At 34.5% G+C, this 18,670-nt stretch overlaps 4 protein-coding genes across 5 annotated transcripts; 2 read left to right on the top strand and 2 right to left on the bottom strand.

Annotated features, from left to right (window-relative positions):
- Positions 1-2,413: 2,413 nt before the first annotated feature.
- LOC105220964 (uncharacterized) lies at positions 2,414-9,140 on the top strand. Its single transcript, XM_011197558.3, has 3 exons — positions 2,414-2,742; positions 4,535-4,743; positions 8,450-9,140. The coding sequence occupies exons 1-3, from the start codon at positions 2,555-2,557 to the stop codon at positions 8,620-8,622; spliced, it is 570 nt and encodes a 189-aa protein (XP_011195860.1). The 5' UTR covers positions 2,414-2,554; the 3' UTR covers positions 8,623-9,140.
- On the bottom strand, positions 9,075-14,068 carry LOC105220963 (protein suppressor of underreplication). The gene is made up of 4 exons (XM_011197557.3): positions 13,591-14,068; positions 12,664-12,863; positions 12,413-12,591; positions 9,075-12,313 (listed from the first exon to the last, which is right to left on the bottom strand). The coding sequence occupies exons 1-4, from the start codon at positions 13,919-13,921 to the stop codon at positions 9,244-9,246; spliced, it is 3,780 nt and encodes a 1,259-aa protein (XP_011195859.1). The 5' UTR covers positions 13,922-14,068; the 3' UTR covers positions 9,075-9,243.
- A 63-nt stretch (positions 14,069-14,131) lies between these two features.
- LOC105220966 (zinc finger protein 320) lies at positions 14,132-16,494 on the top strand. Its single transcript, XM_011197562.3, has 2 exons — positions 14,132-14,687; positions 14,746-16,494. The coding sequence occupies exons 1-2, from the start codon at positions 14,587-14,589 to the stop codon at positions 16,367-16,369; spliced, it is 1,725 nt and encodes a 574-aa protein (XP_011195864.1). The 5' UTR covers positions 14,132-14,586; the 3' UTR covers positions 16,370-16,494.
- On the bottom strand, positions 16,390-18,597 carry Zfp26_9 (2-aminoadipate transaminase). 2 transcript variants are annotated; one of them, XM_011197560.3, is made up of 7 exons: positions 18,437-18,597; positions 17,921-18,146; positions 17,737-17,861; positions 17,520-17,674; positions 17,305-17,451; positions 16,994-17,228; positions 16,390-16,928 (listed from the first exon to the last, which is right to left on the bottom strand). In XM_011197560.3, exons 1-7 carry the CDS (start codon positions 18,568-18,570, stop codon positions 16,502-16,504), a joined length of 1,449 nt encoding a protein of 482 aa, XP_011195862.1. In that variant the 5' UTR covers positions 18,571-18,597; the 3' UTR covers positions 16,390-16,501. The 2 variants fall into 2 exon arrangements, with proteins under 2 accessions (XP_011195862.1, XP_011195863.1); XM_011197561.3 differs by lacking the exon at positions 18,437-18,597 and adding an exon at positions 18,203-18,360.
- Positions 18,598-18,670: the final 73 nt, after the last annotated feature.

The following is an 18,670-nucleotide window of genomic DNA, read 5'->3' as shown; positions in this document are numbered from 1 at the left end:
AAGTTATGACTGTCAACAGTGACGTGGGAGCCAAGACGCGAATGCACTGACTGTTTGTTTGATGACAGGAGATGTTTCGTCTTCTCCTTGTTCACCACCAGACCCATTTGCTTCGCTTCCTTATCCAAGCGGGAAAAAGCAGAACTAACGGCGCGGTTGTTGCTTCCGATGATATCAATATCATCGGCGTACGCCAGTAGCTGTACACTTTTATAAAAAATTGTACCTTCTCTGTTTAGTTCTGCGGCTCGAACTATTTTTTCCAGCACCAAGTTAAAGAAGTCGCATGATAGTGAGTCACCTTGTCTGAAACCTCGTTTGGTATCGAACGGCTCGGAGAGGTCCTTCCCGATCCTGACTGAGCTTTTAGTGTTGGTTAAAACAGTTTAGTTTTGCAGGGATACCAAATTCAGACATCGCGGTATAAAGGCAGCTCCTTTTCGTGCTGTCGAAAGCAGCTTTAAAATCGACAAATAGATGGTGTGCGTCGATCCTCTTTTCACGGGTCTTCTCCAAGATTTGGCGGAAGGTGAATATCTGGTCAGTTGGTGATTTTCCAGGTCTAAAGCTACACTGATAAGGCCCAATCAGTTTGTTGACGGTGGGCTTTAGTCTTTCACACAGTACGCCCGATAGAGATCTGTGGCATCACTTGTGAAAAAATCGCCGAAAGCGGACTATAACTTTTCAATGCCCCGGATATCAGATATAAAGATCTCAGTGCCCCTAGCTCCCATATACCTAATTATAGAATTTTCAAAAATACGATGGGCTTAATAGCTTATAAATCGGGTAATATATGAAATATCAACTTGATATATGAAAAAACAACAACTATGTTTTAAAGACTTTGCCTTATTATAGATTCAAAAACAGTTTACATGCGATCTAAAGTTTATGAATAAATTGTTTGAGGTTAGTTCGTTAGGCAAAACTTAAAAAATACGTTAGTTAAGCTCTAGCTGTAAGATATGTATATCTGAAATTTAAACCTTTCAACGCCTAAGGATAGGCTAAATATTTTATTTTCAGGAATGAACTAAAGAAGATCTGCTATGCCCAAAAGCTTTGGGAAATTTCACTAGCATGTTGCATTTATATTAAAGACATTTTGAGAATGAATTGAATGGATGATAGAAGATAAATATACTTCGTAACAAAAATACAATAAACCATGAAGTCAGTGAAGACTTATTTAGAATGTTTATCAAATATGTGGACAAATTTAAACTCATAAGCGACAATACTTTGCCTGAACTGTAAATCTTTGAGGAAAAATAAGAAAATGAGTTTCAATTAATGCTTTGCTTACAGACTGTCTATCTGTCGATCCGTCCGAATATGCAAGCGATAACTCTGATATCGAGGTTAGGTTATTATTATATATAACAAAATATCGAAAAGAGTGAACCTGATTTCGAAGACGTATTCGGTCTTAAAAACGGTATTATTTAAAGTAACAAAAGGTGCAACACTTATCTGACTATTGGATCATGGATTCGAAGTATTTCCAAGAGAAGACGTTACAAGAATTTAAGTATTGAAGGTTGTTCGGGATTGCAATGCAGAAGAAATTGAAGAATCACACCATTCTCAAACGACAGGTGTATAAATCAGGCAAAACAATCATTTGAAGATGTATACCGAAGATAATGAATTCAGTGGTTCCCCAAAATAAGTTGTTATGGACGTTAACATTAAAAAAAAACCAGAAAACCATAAATGACGCTTATGACGTCTGGGACTCTAAAGATGTCGAAGGAAGGGGATCATCGTTCATGAAGATTTGATCCGATTCACCGTTTCACAACTTAAAGAGAATAATAGCAAAATTGTGTGGATTCTGCATCAAATTATATGCGCATCTATCGTATTATTTGGATCTGACTATAATAATGTTTTGTTTTTGTTTTTTTCTTTTCGTGCTATTCTATACTAATCATTTACCCTATAAGAATCAGCTTAGCAGCGGAAGTATGTATGTGTCCGTGGATTTACTCTCAATACGTTTTGAGTTTCGCTAGGTCAGAGTCAGATTTCAGAGTTGAAATAGTCACATTGGCAAAAATTAACATAAATTCACCACACTTCCCTTGGGATACACGATCAAGAATATCACGGTATGTACTTAGATATTGTATATAAGCATATATGCTTATCTACATATAACTGAGTGCCTATTATAATGTAAACATCCATATGTATGTATTAATGTAAATCACTATATATGTATTCAGATATGTGGGTACACATTTTCATACGCGCACACAAACCCACAAGGGTATCACCCACAACAGAGTGAGTCCAGCGAAGGCACATATGTGGATAATTTCTCATTGCGTTTATCCCAGTTTCTGCCATATACATATCTACATACATACATACATATATGCGCCTACATATGGTGTGCTCTACATATGATGTGTCCAACAGTTGAGGAGCGTCTTTCAGCGTGTACACTCGTCAGCTTGTTGCATTCTCGGCATTTTTGTGTAATTTCTTTGCGATAAAAGTGTGTTACTGGCAATAAATAGTTTTAGAATAAAACAGCATTATGATTTTGCGACAATGGTATAGGAAAAAGTATATCTTCTACGGTGTAGCTCTATTGATGGTGTTGGTTTTTTTCACTAGTGGAACTAGGGAATATAATATTGGCGCAACGATCCGCAAAACTAAGCCGGAAGTGGTATGGGAATATGTGGCAGATTTTAGCAAAACACGCGCGTTGAATCCGACTGTGTAAGTATATACGAAGGGCAAACATTTTTTTTGTAAATACTAAAGAGATATACATACGTAAATACTAAAGAGATATACATACGTACATATATAGAATATTTCGATCGGTGAGATACAGACGTGCCAAGCTCTCTTCCAGGAAGTTTTATGCCTAAAATGTTTATTGTTGTTGTGCAAATAAATGTTTTAGAACCTTGTTGTGTTTAAAGTTTTCGAACATAACCTCATTATATGGGGCATAAATTTGCAGTGGACAATATCTAAACGATTTCTTTGATATCTCAATGTATACAGATTCAAACAAATGTATGTATGTAGATACATACAGATTCTTCGTAATAAATCTAAATAACAAACCATATGCTCAATCCGGAATAAATTTGAAGTTCAATTACGGCACAACTCGAAGACAACAAAAATCAATGGGATTTGTGGACAGAATTTTGCATAAATTGCATATTTAAATATAAAAAAATATACAGAAACTTTTGGTTCTACAATGTTCGAATTTTCGAAAATGGTGTTAAATTTTAATCAAATTCTATTTTTTGATTTTGCACTAATCAAATTTAAAAACTCGAAATCAATAACATTTTCAAATGTTCGAATTTTCGAAAGTGATGTTAAATTTTAGAAATTATAATCAAATTCTAACAAAAATGCAATATACAAATTTAAAAACGCAAAATCAAAGACATTTTCGAATGTTCGAATTTTCGAAATTGTTAAATTGTGAAAATTTTAATCAAATTCGAACAAAAATGCAATATACAAATTTAAAAACTCGAAATCAAAGAAATTTTCGAATGTTCGAATTTTCGAAATTGTTAAATTGTGGAAATTTTAATCAAATTCTAACAAAAATGCAATATACAAATTTAAAAATTCGAAATCAAAGAAATTTTCGAATGTTCGAAATTTCGAAATTGTTAAATTGTGAAAATTTTAATCAAATTCAAACAAAAATACAATATACAAATTTAAAAACTTGAAATCAATGACATTTCCGAATGTTCGAATTTTCGAATGTGATGTTAAATTTTAGAAATTTTAATCAAATTCTAACAAAAATGCAATATACAAATTTAAAAGCTTGAACATATTTTGAGGGTTGTTTTTGATTTCATAATGTTTGAAATTCATACAAAATTTTAGTAATTTTTCAGTATTTCATTGCAAGTGTAATAGGTATATGTATTCATATTAACGCAAAACCCAATAATTAAAATTAAATTTAAATATTTTTTTTTGAAATATTCACGATTACCGGTGAAAACTTCGTTTTAAAATTAATAAATTACTAACTAAAGAAAAATAAAAGCAGTTTGATATCATAGAATTCGAAATTTTCGAAAAACATATTCAACTTAGTAACTCCTTATCAAAAGACATAGGCAAATGAATACATACTTAATTAATTTATATACATATCCGATAGCACTGTAACCCCAACAACAGTCTATAAAACTATTTGTGTTGATGACAACAACAAGGACTTACTTTTTCTTCTCTTTAACTACAACTTAAATGAAGTCGTTTGCAAGTTTCTTTTGTTTGAGCACGATAACTTGTTGGTACATACATACATATATGGATATGTATATGCACATATGAATAATACTTGTATGATAATTCAATTTCATAGTATAAAATTTTACTCTTACATTTATTTTATTTATAACTCTGTAAGCATTATTTGTGGTAGCATACGTTTTGATAAGCATTCATATAGACATTTATATTTGAAATAATATTATTTTATAAACAAATGGCTCATTTTCTTTCATTTTAGTTTGAGCTTCAGAGTTATTAGCGATACCGGACACACACATGATTGGCGTTATACAGTTGAATACTCGGAGCGTATGTTCCATTGGCCTTATTTCTTGAACAAGGCGAAAGCTGAGTATATCGTTACAAAGTCTATGCCGGGAGAGGAAGATCCCAAATATACGATTGAGTCGAAGCATACAACATGTTTCTTCACAGAATTCTATTGTTGTAAGTTCATAGAAAATTACATTTAAAGAAGTAAGAAAGTCCAGCTAAATCATATCCCAAATTGTACGCTTATTTAATTTTGGCAAGATACCTACATATGTATCTCAAATATTAAACGATAAATTCGGTATAAATCCCACCGTATGTTTCAAAACCCTAATATTTGGTAAATGGAAGTTAGGTGAAGTTTGTCCCGTGTTTACCAATTTTAGACTCATATTTCAAATTGAATGATATGCGAAGTAGGAGTGGTTAACCGCGTTCACTCATTTTTATACTCTCGCAATAAAGTTGCTACGAGAGTATAATGGTTTTGTTCACATAACGGTTGTTTGTAACACCTAAAACTAAACGAGTTAGATATAGAGTCATATATACCAAAGTGATCGGGGTGACGAGTAGATTTGAAATCCGGATGTCTGTCTGTCCGTCCGTCTGTCCGTCTGTGCAAGCTGTAACTTGAGAAAAATTAAGATATCTTAATGAAACTTGGAACACATGTTCCTTGTGGCAGTGAGAGGGTTGCAGTGAGAGGGCGAAATCGGACCATTGCCACGTCCACAAAATGGCGAAAACCAAAAACACATAAAGTGTCATAACTAAGCCATAAATAAAGTTATTAAAGTAAAATTTGGAATACAGGATCGCACTAGGAAGGGGCATATTTGGGTGTAGTTTCTTTGGGTAACTACGCGTGGCCCCGCCCACAAACTGTTTATTTATATACCCCACCACATACCATGAAAATAGTTGAAATCGGATAATAACCACGCCCACCTTCCATACAAAGGTTAGGTTGAAAATTACTAAAAGTGGGTTAACGCACTAACGAAAAACGACAGAAACACTAAATTTCACAGAAATAATAGTAGAAGGAAGCTGCACTCAGATTTTTTTACAAAATGGAAAATGGGCGTGGTATCGCTCACTTATGGGTCAAAAACCATATCTCAGGAACTACTCAACACATTTCAATGAAATTCGGTATGTAATATTTTCTTTACACGGAAAAAAATGGGCGAAATCGGTTCACAACCACGACTACTTTCCTTATAACTCAAATTTGAATTCCATCTGATTCCTTCACTTTATCATGTATACATAAGGAACCAATGAAGATAGTGGAATAAAACTTTTCACAAATAGTATATATCATCTCTGACTTCACTTGTGAAAAAATTGTCGAAAACGGACTATAACTTTTCAAGGCCCCAGATATCGAACATGTTGAACTCAGCGCATAAGGGTAAATTTTAATCGAAAATTTGGGTAAATCTCTCAGATAATTTAATGTAATTCAGAGGAAATTGTTTTCTTCTAATAGTGTTCTGTTAACAAAATTATTAAAATCGGGTCATAACATCTCCTAGCTCCCATATACCTAATTATAGGTTTTTCAAAAATACTGTGGGCATCTGCATATGTGTTAATATGTGAGATATCTTAGCAAAATTAAGTGAGCGGATAGTCTTGGATATAGTGTACCCTGCTGGTGAAAATGAAATTATTACCTCAGCCCTCATATAGTATACTATATATTACGATTTTCGTTATTCTATTAAACTTTATGCCGAATTTATGGGTAAATTTTGTATGTTTGTAAGTTTCTTCAATAAATTGCGAGAGTATAAAATGTTCGGTTGCACCCGAACTTAGCCTTTCCTTATTTGTTTATCAGTAATATCAGAATGTGAAGAAAATATTTTTTACCAAATTTTATTGAAATCGGCCGAGTAGTTCTTGATATATGGTTTTTGATCCAAAAGTGGTCGACGCCACGCCCTTTTTATATTTTTTTACAAAAATCTGAGTGCAGATTTTTCTCTGTAATTTCTTCTGTAAAATGTAGCTTTCAACCTCGAAGGTGTGTGTTAGTTGGGCGTGGTTATTATCCGATTTCACCTATTTGCATGTATAATCGAATGCTAACGAGAAATGTGTCCAGTAAGTTTGGTAGTTTGGAAGATATGTAATACAAAAAAAACTAATTAAGGACGGCGCCATGCCCACTTTGAGACATTTACATCAACATATGCCCCTTTCTAGTGTGATCCTCTATACAAAGTTTCATTTTCATAACTTTATTTATGGCTTAGTTATAGCACTATATAAATTTTCGGTTAACGCCATTTTGTGGGCGTGACGCGTCCGATTTCACCCATCTGCCAAAGTTTTATATACCATTGAATTACGAAGAAAATTTAGATTTTAGCTATATTTTGGATTTTTTAGTAGCTATATGCTGTAATTAATAATACCTTTTCTAAAAAGACCTTTTTTGCAAACTTCGAATCCTTCGTTCCTTCGGTTTTGGAAGCTAACTTCGAAAAGAAAAATCGATTTTTTCGTATAGTGTAATCATATAACACGATGGTCGGTACTATGCCTACTCAATCAATCAAAGCAAGCCCCGGGTTAGAACAAATACGTTCCCTAAACAGTCAAAGAGGCAATTAATAGACTAGCGGGAGAAAACTCAGTTAGCATTATCTGGGTACCCGGTCATATAAGTATAGAAGGAAACGAAAAGGCAGATGAATTGGCACGCTTAGGTGCAGCTGGGAATACAGTTCCCTTAAACTGCCCCAGACCTTTCAGTTCTCTAAAGCGCTGCCTAAAGCAATGGATGCTAGGGGAACAGCTCAGGTCCTGGAACATGTGCAACACGAGTCGCACCACAAAGCTACTATGGGGCAGTGTTGACACTGGACAGACCAAAAAACTGCTTACTTTAAGCAAAAGAGAACTAAGCTCTATCACAGGGGTCATCACGGGGCATCTGCCTCTAAGAGGCCACCTGCAGAGACTTGGCATAGTAGAATCGGCGGAATGCAGGGCATGCGCGGAAGATGATGAGACACTAGAGAATTATCTCTGCGAATGCCCGGCCTTCTGTCGTTTAAGAAGAGATACCTTCCAAGGCTCACATTACTCTAATCTAAGAGAAATTGGGCAGCAGGGATGGAATAAACTCAGAAACTTCGTTAAATTGACCGAGTTGTTCAGGTGACGCTTATCAGGGTACCTTCGGGGAGCACAATGGGCCTAATAATGGCCTAAGTGCGGCCGCATGCGGTTAAGCTCTCTTCGCCTCCCTTTTCAAGCAACCACCAACCAACCAACAGTTTTATACTTTTGTAACAACAACAACATTGTAGTAAAAATACTATAAGCTGAATTTTCAATATTTTTTTATAAACAAAATTTCTTCATAATCTAACTTATCAGCTTCAAGCATTTGCAACATTTTTAAATTATTGATCAAAATTAACGTGTAGTGTGTTACGTGTTACGTGTAGAGAATGTTGGAAAATATTTGTGTAAACATTTACTATCTAAAACTTCAAAATACAGCGAGTACATACATATACTCGTTAAAAATATATACTGTTGAACTTCCATAACTGAACATCTATAACACGAATTCTTGAATTTTTGTATTGGCAATAGATGTCAAATTTCATACAAATGACCTTTCGTAACTCGAAAGTCTCTCTAGCTCGAAGTTTTTTTGTGCATAATGGTGATTCGAGTTAGGGAGTTCCACTGTATATACAACTACAAATCAAAAATTACCGAAATAACTACATAATATTTACTCCAAATTATTTTACTAATTAAATTAATATATGTATAATTAACAGTTATTTATGCAGCCTCAAATAATCTAAAATTATTATAAATATATATTTGTTATCTTACACAGTGATCTCGTATAGCGAATTTACATGTCGCGCTGACGGCGATGACACCTACTGCGAAGAGCACATAGAATATCAGTGCCCACCATTCTTGCACTTCTTCTGTCGTAAAGAATTAGAACAACAACGTCAAACAGTTATGCACAATTTAACAACGATATTTAGTAAAAACGAATAATATGCATACTCAAAAATTTCAATTCATTTATGTATTTCATTTATTTCAATGTTTTTAGTTATTTCTTTTTTGTTTCTTAAATATTTGAATTTTATTTAACAGTGATTTTAATTTACACTGGCGTGTAAACATATGTATATGTATGTGTATGTATTTGTATAATATTATTAAACACTAGAACAAAACTAATGTAAAAGTATTTAGTTTTATTTTTTGTTAGTTTTTAAAAGTATGTATATATGTATGTAAAATTTCCAATTGCATTGCTTTGTTTACATATGTAATAGTTAAATACGAGCGATACATGAGCGTTCAATGGCCGATGCGTAAAAGTTGTACTCAGCAGTTTTATGTATGGGGGCACAGACATTTCAACTGTCTTAAATTAAATGTCCATACTTTGAACTAATTCTTGTGTATATATGTATTTGATTAGTTTCTAAAAATGTAGGTAATCATAAAAAATCATGTGTGTAATTACGTTAAAATTGAATAAAGGTACATTAAAACTGTCTAAACTGTCTAATTCTATATTTAAATACATGCAGGTTAATTTAGTTAATGTGCATACATACATATGTACATGCATATTGTCGCGTTTAACATCCTCCTTCCTCCTCCTCAATTTCGGAAGGATAACTCCAGGCAACGCCGCTTAAGTCGCTTAGCCATGGTGTTTCTGTTGTGGCTTCTCGATGTGATTTCTTGCTGCGCTGCATTCGCGTGGAGATCATTGAGCGCGTCGTTTTTCTGAAACCACTTTGTTAGTTTCGTTGATTGTGTCGATCTATGTTTCGGTGATCTGCGTGCCGCTGTGCCGGACAGTTGCGTTTGTGGTGTGCGTTTGCTGGGCGTACGCTCATCCATTGTGGCCTCCGTTGGTGTTAGTTGCGTTGTACCGATCAGATAGTTCGTGATTTTATTGTGTTGCGTTGGCTGTGTTGGTTGCGTACGTGCTGTCATCTGCACTGGCGATATCTCACCATTGGAGTTGATGCGCATCACACTGCCGAATGCATCGTTATGTGTAATCTCGAATATCTCCTCATCCTCCATAGGGCCGCTAATCATTTGGTTTGTGGCAGTGCCATTGTTTGACGTTTGTTTATTTTTCTCATGGTTCTGTGTGCCAGTCACAGCATTTGGTAGTGCCGGCATCACAGGCTGACTCCCTCGGGTCGCCCGTTTCACCAACTTACTGTCTGGCGCTTTCTTGGACTTTGTTGTCTGTGTGTTTGTCGATTTCGTTGGCTGCGTTTGTGCATTCGTCGCAACTTCTGCGACCTCCGTAGCAGGCGTATCAAACATTTGTTCGAGAATATTTAAGCATGAACGTCCGCGACTTAGCGCTTGCTTTGTCTTCTTTCCAACACCAGCAATTTGAGCGTGTTGTTGTTGCATTTGTTTCACTTCAGAACCGAATATTTTGAAACCCTGAAAGGTCTCAACGCCGTCATGTCTATCGTCTGTGATGCGCTGTGTGCACGTTAATCCAAGTTCGGTACTCGCACTGAACAAATCCGGTGACTTTCGCTGTGCTCGTTGTTTGGCTAATAGTTCGCCGAATGTTGGCGTTGATGGCAATTGATTTGCATCGGCAGCATCGATCGCAGGGCGTTTAAGCGCTTTTTTCTGCTTTAGCGCACGCGTTCGTCGACTCTGTGCAGATTGCTGCGATGATAGCGAGCCATCATCCGTTGAACTGGATAAGACAACGATCGATTGACCTTTATTCGGTACGTCTGTGGATGGCACAAATACTACTTCGGAATCCGTTAAACTACTAGGGGTGGGTAAAAAGTTTTTGGGTTCAGAATTTCTTGTGTTGCGCACCGGTGTTGGTGGTCGTAAGAATTCGTTATCTGAGTGTGTATCTGAAATTATCTTTTGTCCGCATTGCATGTCTTCTGTGTTATTGGAACATGGCAGTATGGCTGAATCGGTGGTATTTATAACATTATTAGAAACTATATTATTTGTTTGTCCTTTTTTACCCTTATTTTGCGTTGTTTTCCTACATATATTAGTGTTGTGCTCATTTGCTAAATTTTCACTTCCTACTTTCTTGCTTTTGCTTGTTGGTTCTGCAGGTTCCTTAGTTACAGCCTTGGCACAATTTTCTGTCAGTATAGCTTTTTCTTTCGGCTTTTTCTTCGGCTTTCTATTACTATCCGGTAACAACGGCGATTTCATATATTTACTTTTCATGTTGTCCTTAGATCGTGTTAGCCGCTGCTGCATACTTCTGGTATTTCGCACGGTTGGTGTCTCTGGAACATCCGCACGTGATTTATTTTTTATTTTCGGTTTGGCATTTTGTTTTACGCCTTCATCTTGTGGTGAATCTTTTGATGGCGTTTTTTCTTTATCTTTGTCACATTCCTGTAAATCTCTTCTGGCAGGTGCAGACTCTACCTTTTTTGGAGTAACTTTCCCAGATGTTTCTACATTTTTATCTTTTGGGACATCAGTTTTGTTGGCCCTTGTTTGCCTTAAACGCCTTGGTGTTTCCTTTGCTTCGCTTACGTTATGTTTGAACTTAATTTCTTTTTCCTTCAACTCATCGTTTTTCTCTTTTGTTGGTGTTGGGTCTTTTTCTTTTACTGCCTTATCAGTTTGCTGCTTAGCTTCAGTTAATTTCTCACGAATTTTACGCTCAACCACCTTATCAGTTATTTTTGAGGTTTTTTCGCTATTCTTTTGCGCCTGCTCTAATTTCTTTTGCTTCGACGAAATAACTGAATCACTTTTATCAGTAGTTATAATTTTATTTGCGGTTTGCTTTAAATATTTTTTGGGTTGTTTTAAAGTTCTCCGGTTAGATGTGGTAATTGTGTCCTTATTATTATCTTTATCCTGCTGTATTTGGCTCTCCGCCGCCACATTTTGCTTTATTACATTGTTATTTCTCATTTGACGTTTCGAAACTGTTGCATTTTTATTGCTATCACCTATGGTGGCGCTCGCTTCCAAGGGAGTGTCCAAAACTTCAATCAGATCATCACTTTGATCTCCTTTCCTAACATTTGTCTTTTTTTCCAAAACATCTTTGGAAGCTTGTAATTTTGTCTTTTTTCGGTTTGCTTGATTTTTAGTTGAGTCCGTAGGATTCTCGATTTCTTGTGTATCTTTTATTATAATTGTCTTTATGTTTTTGTTATTCTGCGCAGGAGATCGTGCCTTCAATTGACTTGCTTCCGATTTATTGGGAGTTTTCTGTTTTGTCCTGTTGATATTGCTCACATATTCCTCCGAACAGTTTTCAGTTGACAAGTCAACAAATTCATAAATGTCCGATACTGGTTGTTTACTTGGAGGCAAACTGGTTTCTTGATTCGTTATGACCACAACTTCTGCTTCATCGCTGTCACATGATTCAGAGTCGATTAGAAGCGGTGACATACTCAGCGCATCTTCCGAAGGCTCATTGTTTGGCATTATGAACGCTTCACTCTTTTGTGTCTCTGTAATGTGCGTCATTTCACCATTTAACGCTAAAGCTTGGTTGAAAAGTTCTTCAGTCGCCGTTTCAGAATTCGCATTTAATACGTTGGTGTTGTCGTTAGATTTTAGAGAACTATTTGAACTGCTTATTGTATGCCACAAATCTAAATTAATCTTATATCGTTCTGCATTCACAAGCGGCATATTGTCTTCAAATTGATGTCGATAACGCCGTAACCGAAAGTCTCTTTGGGAGTAAACGAAATATTGATATTCAGTGTGAGTTTATTTTAATACTCAAAAATTGTGAACCATATATTTGAAAAAAAAAAAAACATATTCTTACTTGCAATAATCACTTATCATTTCACGTTTTAAAAAATATTGCTCTAAATCAGAAGTTTTATTAAGTACATCTTTCGAGTCCGGCAATTTGTATTTCGCCTCAAAAACTTTAAACTGTTCATACTGATGATCTATACGACCTCCCAGGCGTAGAGCGTTGTGTAACAATTTTAGATCAGACTATAATAAAATAATTAACCAAAATTAATGCTAAATAATCATTATTTCTTGAAAATAATTTATGATACATACCGTCACATCGATACTAGATATTAGTAAGTTGACTTTATGTTCATAGTTACTCAAGAGCATAGACATGCAAAAGTTGTTACTCATCATTTGACCTCGGTTATCGATAATAATATAATCATAATTATATTTGTTTCCATCAACTGTTGAACGTAGAGTAGCCCATTTCGCTATGATTATATTCGGAGGAGAATCCAATATGCCTGTGGAGAGATATGTTTTTATAAATATATATTGAGTTGCAGTCGAAAAAATATGGTAGAGAACACATAATATAAAATGAAGTATCTAATACATTCAATACGTATTTTTTCACAAACTTATTTTGGAGTTGTCGGTTACACTCTTTACTAATTTTTAATCCAAAATATAGATAGAAAATTTTTATTCCATTTTAGAATTTTAGTAATGGGATATCTATAGTTTGAGCGTTTCATTAATTTATTTCGTTAAGAAGTTAGTCGGAACTAACCCGGATGTATATCCGGCCAAGACCGTTTACCACCACACAAATGATTAAAACTATTTATATATTACATAGTTTTTACTTACATAAAATTAATTAATAAAAATATGTTTGTATATTTTTATAACAAAAAATTTCAATTAAATAAAGAAATTTAATTTTAATTTTCTATTTTTAATTAATTTTGACCTCAACTGTATTTATATACATACATATTATTATATATATCAAAGAGTTTACAATATATAGGAATTAAAAACGTGCATACGTGCATATGTGTTTGCCACTGATAAGAATGCATTTTAACGAGATATTTTACATAGTACCTACATATTAGCACGATGCAACTATAAAAATGAGGTCAATGCTAAGCAGGAGGTATATATGTATATATCTCTTTCACACACTTTCCATAAATTATTTATAAATTTAAATTTGAATATTTTTAGAATTATGAAACTTACTCGTAGTCGAATCCAAAACTCCAACTTTTAGATTCGTAAGTATATCGAAATGGAATTGCCATCCAGCCACAAGCTCATCATCATTTTGAACAACAATAAGACAAGTTTTATTCTTGGCTATTACACCTAAATACACTGCAGTTGAAACACATTTGCCCAAGCCACTCTCATCGTTCAATATACAAAAATCCCGATTAGCTAAATGCCTATGTAAGAAACGAAGGGTCTCTAATTGGAAGTCCTTAAGATATTGTCTTACGTGCCCAGGTATTTGAACTTTTTCCGATAACTCCAATGGCTCAGGCGCACATGTGGCCATAAAATGATACATTTCTGTATTACAACCCCCTCTGCGATTCACTTGTCTTTCTATGCCCTAATACGTGGGTATCAGTCGCCGATCGTGTTGATGTAATGCAATGATATGTATAGAACAACTAATACGTAAAATAGTTTGATGTAAAAGAATATTACAAACATAGAGAATGGCCCAATAATTAACGTATTTGGCGTATCAAAGTATTCCTGAGTTAGTCTCGCACTTGTAAAATATTGCATGTGTATATCTTTTACTATTTAATATCTGAAATAACACTAAAACACTTGATTATGTTCTAGCTCCAACTATTTGCCTTATTGGGTCAGCGTGACAGGGTCACTGAACTTTAAACGTTGGTATCCACATATAAAATATTGAAATAATTTATATCACTATTTTATAATTGAATGTATTTAAATATGCACTTTATTTAAACAAACACAAATCTTAGCTGGTTTTTGTTTTGGAAAAGGAAAAAGCACGCAAAGTAGCAAAATATGATGAGGAAAGCAACTTGATGGCGGGGTTATTGAATTGTCATTCTGACAGTTAAATTCACTTATCACAAAAGCGCGCCAAATGAGTGTGGCCATACCTGCAAAAGAAAATTAATAGCATAAATACAGTGGATGGTAGAAATAAATACTTAGCAGCTGTAAATTGTTTACTTCACAGCGATGGCAGAGCTACACACAGATATAATTTTAATGGAAATTTATAGGGAGCAGAAAACGCTAATTAATTTCTTTAATATCGTAATAGATTTCGTAACTCGCAAGTAAGTACTTTTGGGTTTTATAAATTGAAATATTATTTACTTTAAATTTCTTTAACAGTACAAGTTTTGGGCTAATAACACTCGCTGAGAGAACTCGCTTACAAGAACATATATTCCAAACCTTGTCTCTTTGTGATCCTGTGATAGAAACATCTCCAAATTTACAAATTGTGGATACTCAACCTATAACAATATTAACAGATGAAAGCAATGTAGTTGCTACCCCAGAATCAAATACCGAAAATGGTCTCGTTTCCAACGGTTCATATCAGATAGCAGAAGATTCTTCAAACACCTCGAAAGAATGTAACAGCCTACAGGATGTCATAACTATGACACAAGAACGAAATAGTGGTCAGCATGTCAGGAAGTTTCGGACAATTCTACCCAAAAAGCAAAAAGTAGTTGAAGGTAACACAATGGCAAGTATCCAAATACTTAATTCTGCAACATTTAAAAGCCATTCCAAGCGTGTTTATAAATGTGGAGAATGTCCGGATAAATTTGCTTCGTTTCGTCAACTGAAGTCGCACGAAAATCTGCATATATCCCAATCTGATTTAGAAATAAGCATTTGCACATATTGTTGTAGTTTGTATGCTAATGCAGAGACTTTGGAGAAACATATCAGTGAGAATCATATGGATGGGCGATACGTATGTGTACCGTGCACAAAAGTATATAAAAGTCGTGGACAATTGCTAAAGCACGTTCTTTCTAATATACACAATGCCAGTGCATTATTATATTACTGTAGTCTATGTCCCCGATCCGGAAAACTACCTACAGAATACATATCGCGAACGACTTTACAACGCCACTTTCAAGAAACACATTTACTCATGCCCGTGAGCCAAGATGAAGATGATGTGGAAATAGAAATGAATGAAGAATTTCTCGATGAATTCCTTTTAAGCAATGTGAATGAGAATTCATTTAATTTTTCCGAATGTTGGGATGCTTTAGACCTGAATTTGCCGGATATGTTACATATGACGAATACAGATGAAAATTGTACTGATACTAAGGACAATGCACCTTTAAATACTCAATTGGGTTTTAAATGTCCGAAATGTTTTGAAGGCTTTTTAAATCAGAAAACTCTGTTGCAGCATATTGCCCACAAACATGAACTACCTGTATTAATATGTAATAAATGCGACGCTAGCTTCAAGGATTATACTCAATTGATCCATCATAAGAGGATACACCATGTACAATTTGGGTGTGAACGAAAAGTCACGGGGAAATTACTGAAATGTGAAATATGTGATAAAATATTTCGGAGCAACGCAGCCTTGAACTATCACGTAAAAACTCATTTACGCATTTTTCTAGATGCACCACATGAATGTCCATTCTGTAAAAAACCATTTTACACCGATATTAATTTGAAGCAACACATACGTGTTGTACATTCGCAAATAAAACGACACACCTGTGAACTCTGTGATAAACCATTCGCTACACTCGATCATTTAAAGAAGCATGTGCTGAGCCAACATCAAAATGAACGTAAACATATTTGTCATATTTGTGCGAAATCCTTTACCCAACTGTGCCATCTAAAACAGCACCTGGCTATACATACCACTGGCAAGTCACATCAATGTTTAAAGTGCGAAGACAAGTTTTGGCGAAAGATAGACGTGCAGCGGCACATGCTCAAAAAGCACACATAACTATAAGTAAATCTAAATAGTTCTCATTTAAAAGTTGTTTATATTTGCCAACATATATTTGAAAAATGTGACAATATGTGATTGAATCGTGATATATAATACATATGTACTTATGAATGTAAAAAGATTTTCTCATTTCTGAGCTTCGTCCAAATAACGTTTCAGCACTGTACATAATCGTGTGACACCATCGACTAATTTCTCCTTTTTGTGAAATGAAATGCTTAAACGTAAACAATTATTTGCCACCGTGGGTTCGTAAGCAAAACGAGAACCGGGAATAAAAAATATTTTCTCATCTTGCAAACATATTTGTAAAAGTTTTCCGACATCCGTATCCGGCGGTAGGGAAATCCAAATGAAATATCCTCCTGACGGTTTAATCCATTTGCAATTGCTGGGTAAATTTTTTTCAAGAATGTCGCAGGCGGCCAACATTCGCTCTTTATAAGCACATTTCACACTTGCAATGTGTTCTTGTGCCAGTTTTAGTTCAAAAAGACTGGCTAATATACCCGATGTATAATTATTAAAACAGCCGCCGCTATTTAAGATCCCACTGAAATAATGAAATTCAGTTATACTAACAATATAAAATAATTTTGTTACAGTTTGTTAACTTACGAATTTTCCAAAATGGGTTTTAGACGAGCTGGTACCTCTAACCAACCTACACGAACACCTGGACCAATTATCTTTGCGAAGCTTCCGTTGGAAATTATATTGCCTGTACCATTATCGTAGGAAAACAAACGTTTCGTTGGCTTTGCATTTGTATAATTAAGGATATTATAAACGTCATCGCATAGTATTAAGAAGTCGTACTCGCTTGCTAATTTCGCGAGATTTTGACAAACAGCTATTTTTTATTTGTAGCGAAGAAACAAAAGCGTTAGATTTACCAATGCAATAGGATTTAATATTTTAACCAATACCTTCAGAAAACAGAATGCCAGTTGGATTATGATAGGTGGGAATAGTGTAGTACATCGCCCAAAACGTTTTGGATTTTGATTGAAAACGTTTTTCCTGTACTATTTTCTCAAGTTGCTTTACATCAACTCCATCCTCATTAAGTTTTACTGCAATAAAATACGTATATAATTATATAAAAAATCAAATATATATGTATGTATGAATTTGTACATACACGGTATGATTGTAAGAGTTGTGAAATGCTTGATAGTATCAAGTGCTATCATATAAGTCACTTCATCAACAAAAATTATTCCATTTAAATCAAGCAAAGTTGATAAGACGAAATGTAATCCTTGCGATGCACCAGTTGTAATAATGAGATCCTCACTTTGAAATAATTGTCGTAATTAATATTAGATCTTGAGATAATTAAATACACACACACATACCTTTTTACGGGATTATCGACATATAGAGAAGTGAAGTATTCTGCGATAGCATTTCGTATTTCTACTGGTCCACTTGTGGGCCCGTATTGGAAAAGATAAGATAAATTGCTTTGTTTTTCATATTTCTAAATCGTTAAATAATTAGCTGTTATTCAATAATAAACTAATACAGTAGTTATCTTACTAATCTGTGCTTTGTTGCTGCTTCAAAAATATCGCAACAGTTTTCCAATAAATCTGGACCTGGGGCTCCTACGCCGAAATTAAGGATGTTATCGTCATAAACATTCCAGTCAGAACCATCGAATAAATGCTTTAACTTGCGATCGACATTTGCTTGTGCCATTTTACCACCAGTCACACCAAGAGAAGCAGAATCACTAACTTTAACTTCTGGTCTGTATGATTTGCTAAAAGTGATATGCTGATTATGCATGGATCTGATAACATTATAAAAGTACCCTACATAGTAGGAAATAATCATATTTAATTGTGAGAAGATATCTCGTATCAACTCTTTCCCTAACATATAGAAGTAAAATGCAAAGTATATGCAAACATTGGTAATTATCAGTTTGAGTGCGATCCGTAATTTCTTATTATGGTACTGTTGATTAGAGTACATCCGCTGTCAATATCACCTGTTACTACTTGAAAATATACATATGTATGTTCTTGTCGTTTAATTTAAGGAGCTTACTTTATCATGCATAGTAGATTAGTTGTATGAAGATACGAATGAATCTTTGGCTCAGCGTCAGCACATATTATTGACTTAATTTTTTTATTTATATAGTTTGGTCTTAAACGAAGAACAGAAATGTACAAAGACATATCTTTTACACAACTTTTTTTTATTTAAATCTAGTTCTTGCCATATTTAATCGTTTTTATTATGAAGTTGATATAAAACGGAATATATTTTATTAAACTA

The sequence above is a fragment of the Zeugodacus cucurbitae genome, chromosome 4, assembly GCF_028554725.1.
Source record: "Zeugodacus cucurbitae isolate PBARC_wt_2022May chromosome 4, idZeuCucr1.2, whole genome shotgun sequence".
In the NCBI taxonomy this organism is placed as follows: Eukaryota; Metazoa; Arthropoda; class Insecta; order Diptera; family Tephritidae; genus Zeugodacus; species Zeugodacus cucurbitae.
The sequence above is the reverse complement of the archived record's forward strand: the minus strand, read 5'-3'. Positions and strand labels throughout refer to the sequence as shown.

Excerpts from the sequence above, each read along its gene's own strand:
- Zfp26_9 (XM_011197560.3), bottom strand. The coding sequence starts at position 18,570 with ATGTCTTTGTACATTTCTGTTCTTCGTTTAAGACCAAACTATATAAAT. Across the intron at positions 17,229-17,304 it reads TGGCATTCTGTTTTCTGAAG|CTGTTTGTCAAAATCTCGCG; the intron begins GTATTGGTTAAA and ends AATAAAAAATAG. Across the intron at positions 16,929-16,993 it reads AAACCCATTTTGGAAAATTC|TGGGATCTTAAATAGCGGCG; the intron begins GTAAGTTAACAA and ends TCATTATTTCAG.
- LOC105220963 (XM_011197557.3), bottom strand. The coding sequence starts at position 13,921 with ATGTATCATTTTATGGCCACATGTGCGCCTGAGCCATTGGAGTTATCG. Across the intron at positions 12,592-12,663 it reads TATCTAGTATCGATGTGACG|TCTGATCTAAAATTGTTACA; the intron begins GTATGTATCATA and ends ATTTTATTATAG. Across the intron at positions 12,314-12,412 it reads ATGATAAGTGATTATTGCAA|AGACTTTCGGTTACGGCGTT; the intron begins GTAAGAATATGT and ends TTACTCCCAAAG.
- LOC105220966 (XM_011197562.3), top strand. The coding sequence starts at position 14,587 with ATGGCAGAGCTACACACAGATATAATTTTAATGGAAATTTATAGGGAG. Across the intron at positions 14,688-14,745 it reads ATAGATTTCGTAACTCGCAA|TACAAGTTTTGGGCTAATAA; the intron begins GTAAGTACTTTT and ends TTTCTTTAACAG.
- LOC105220964 (XM_011197558.3), top strand. The coding sequence starts at position 2,555 with ATGATTTTGCGACAATGGTATAGGAAAAAGTATATCTTCTACGGTGTA. Across the intron at positions 2,743-4,534 it reads CGCGCGTTGAATCCGACTGT|TTTGAGCTTCAGAGTTATTA; the intron begins GTAAGTATATAC and ends CTTTCATTTTAG. Across the intron at positions 4,744-8,449 it reads CTTCACAGAATTCTATTGTT|TGATCTCGTATAGCGAATTT; the intron begins GTAAGTTCATAG and ends TATCTTACACAG.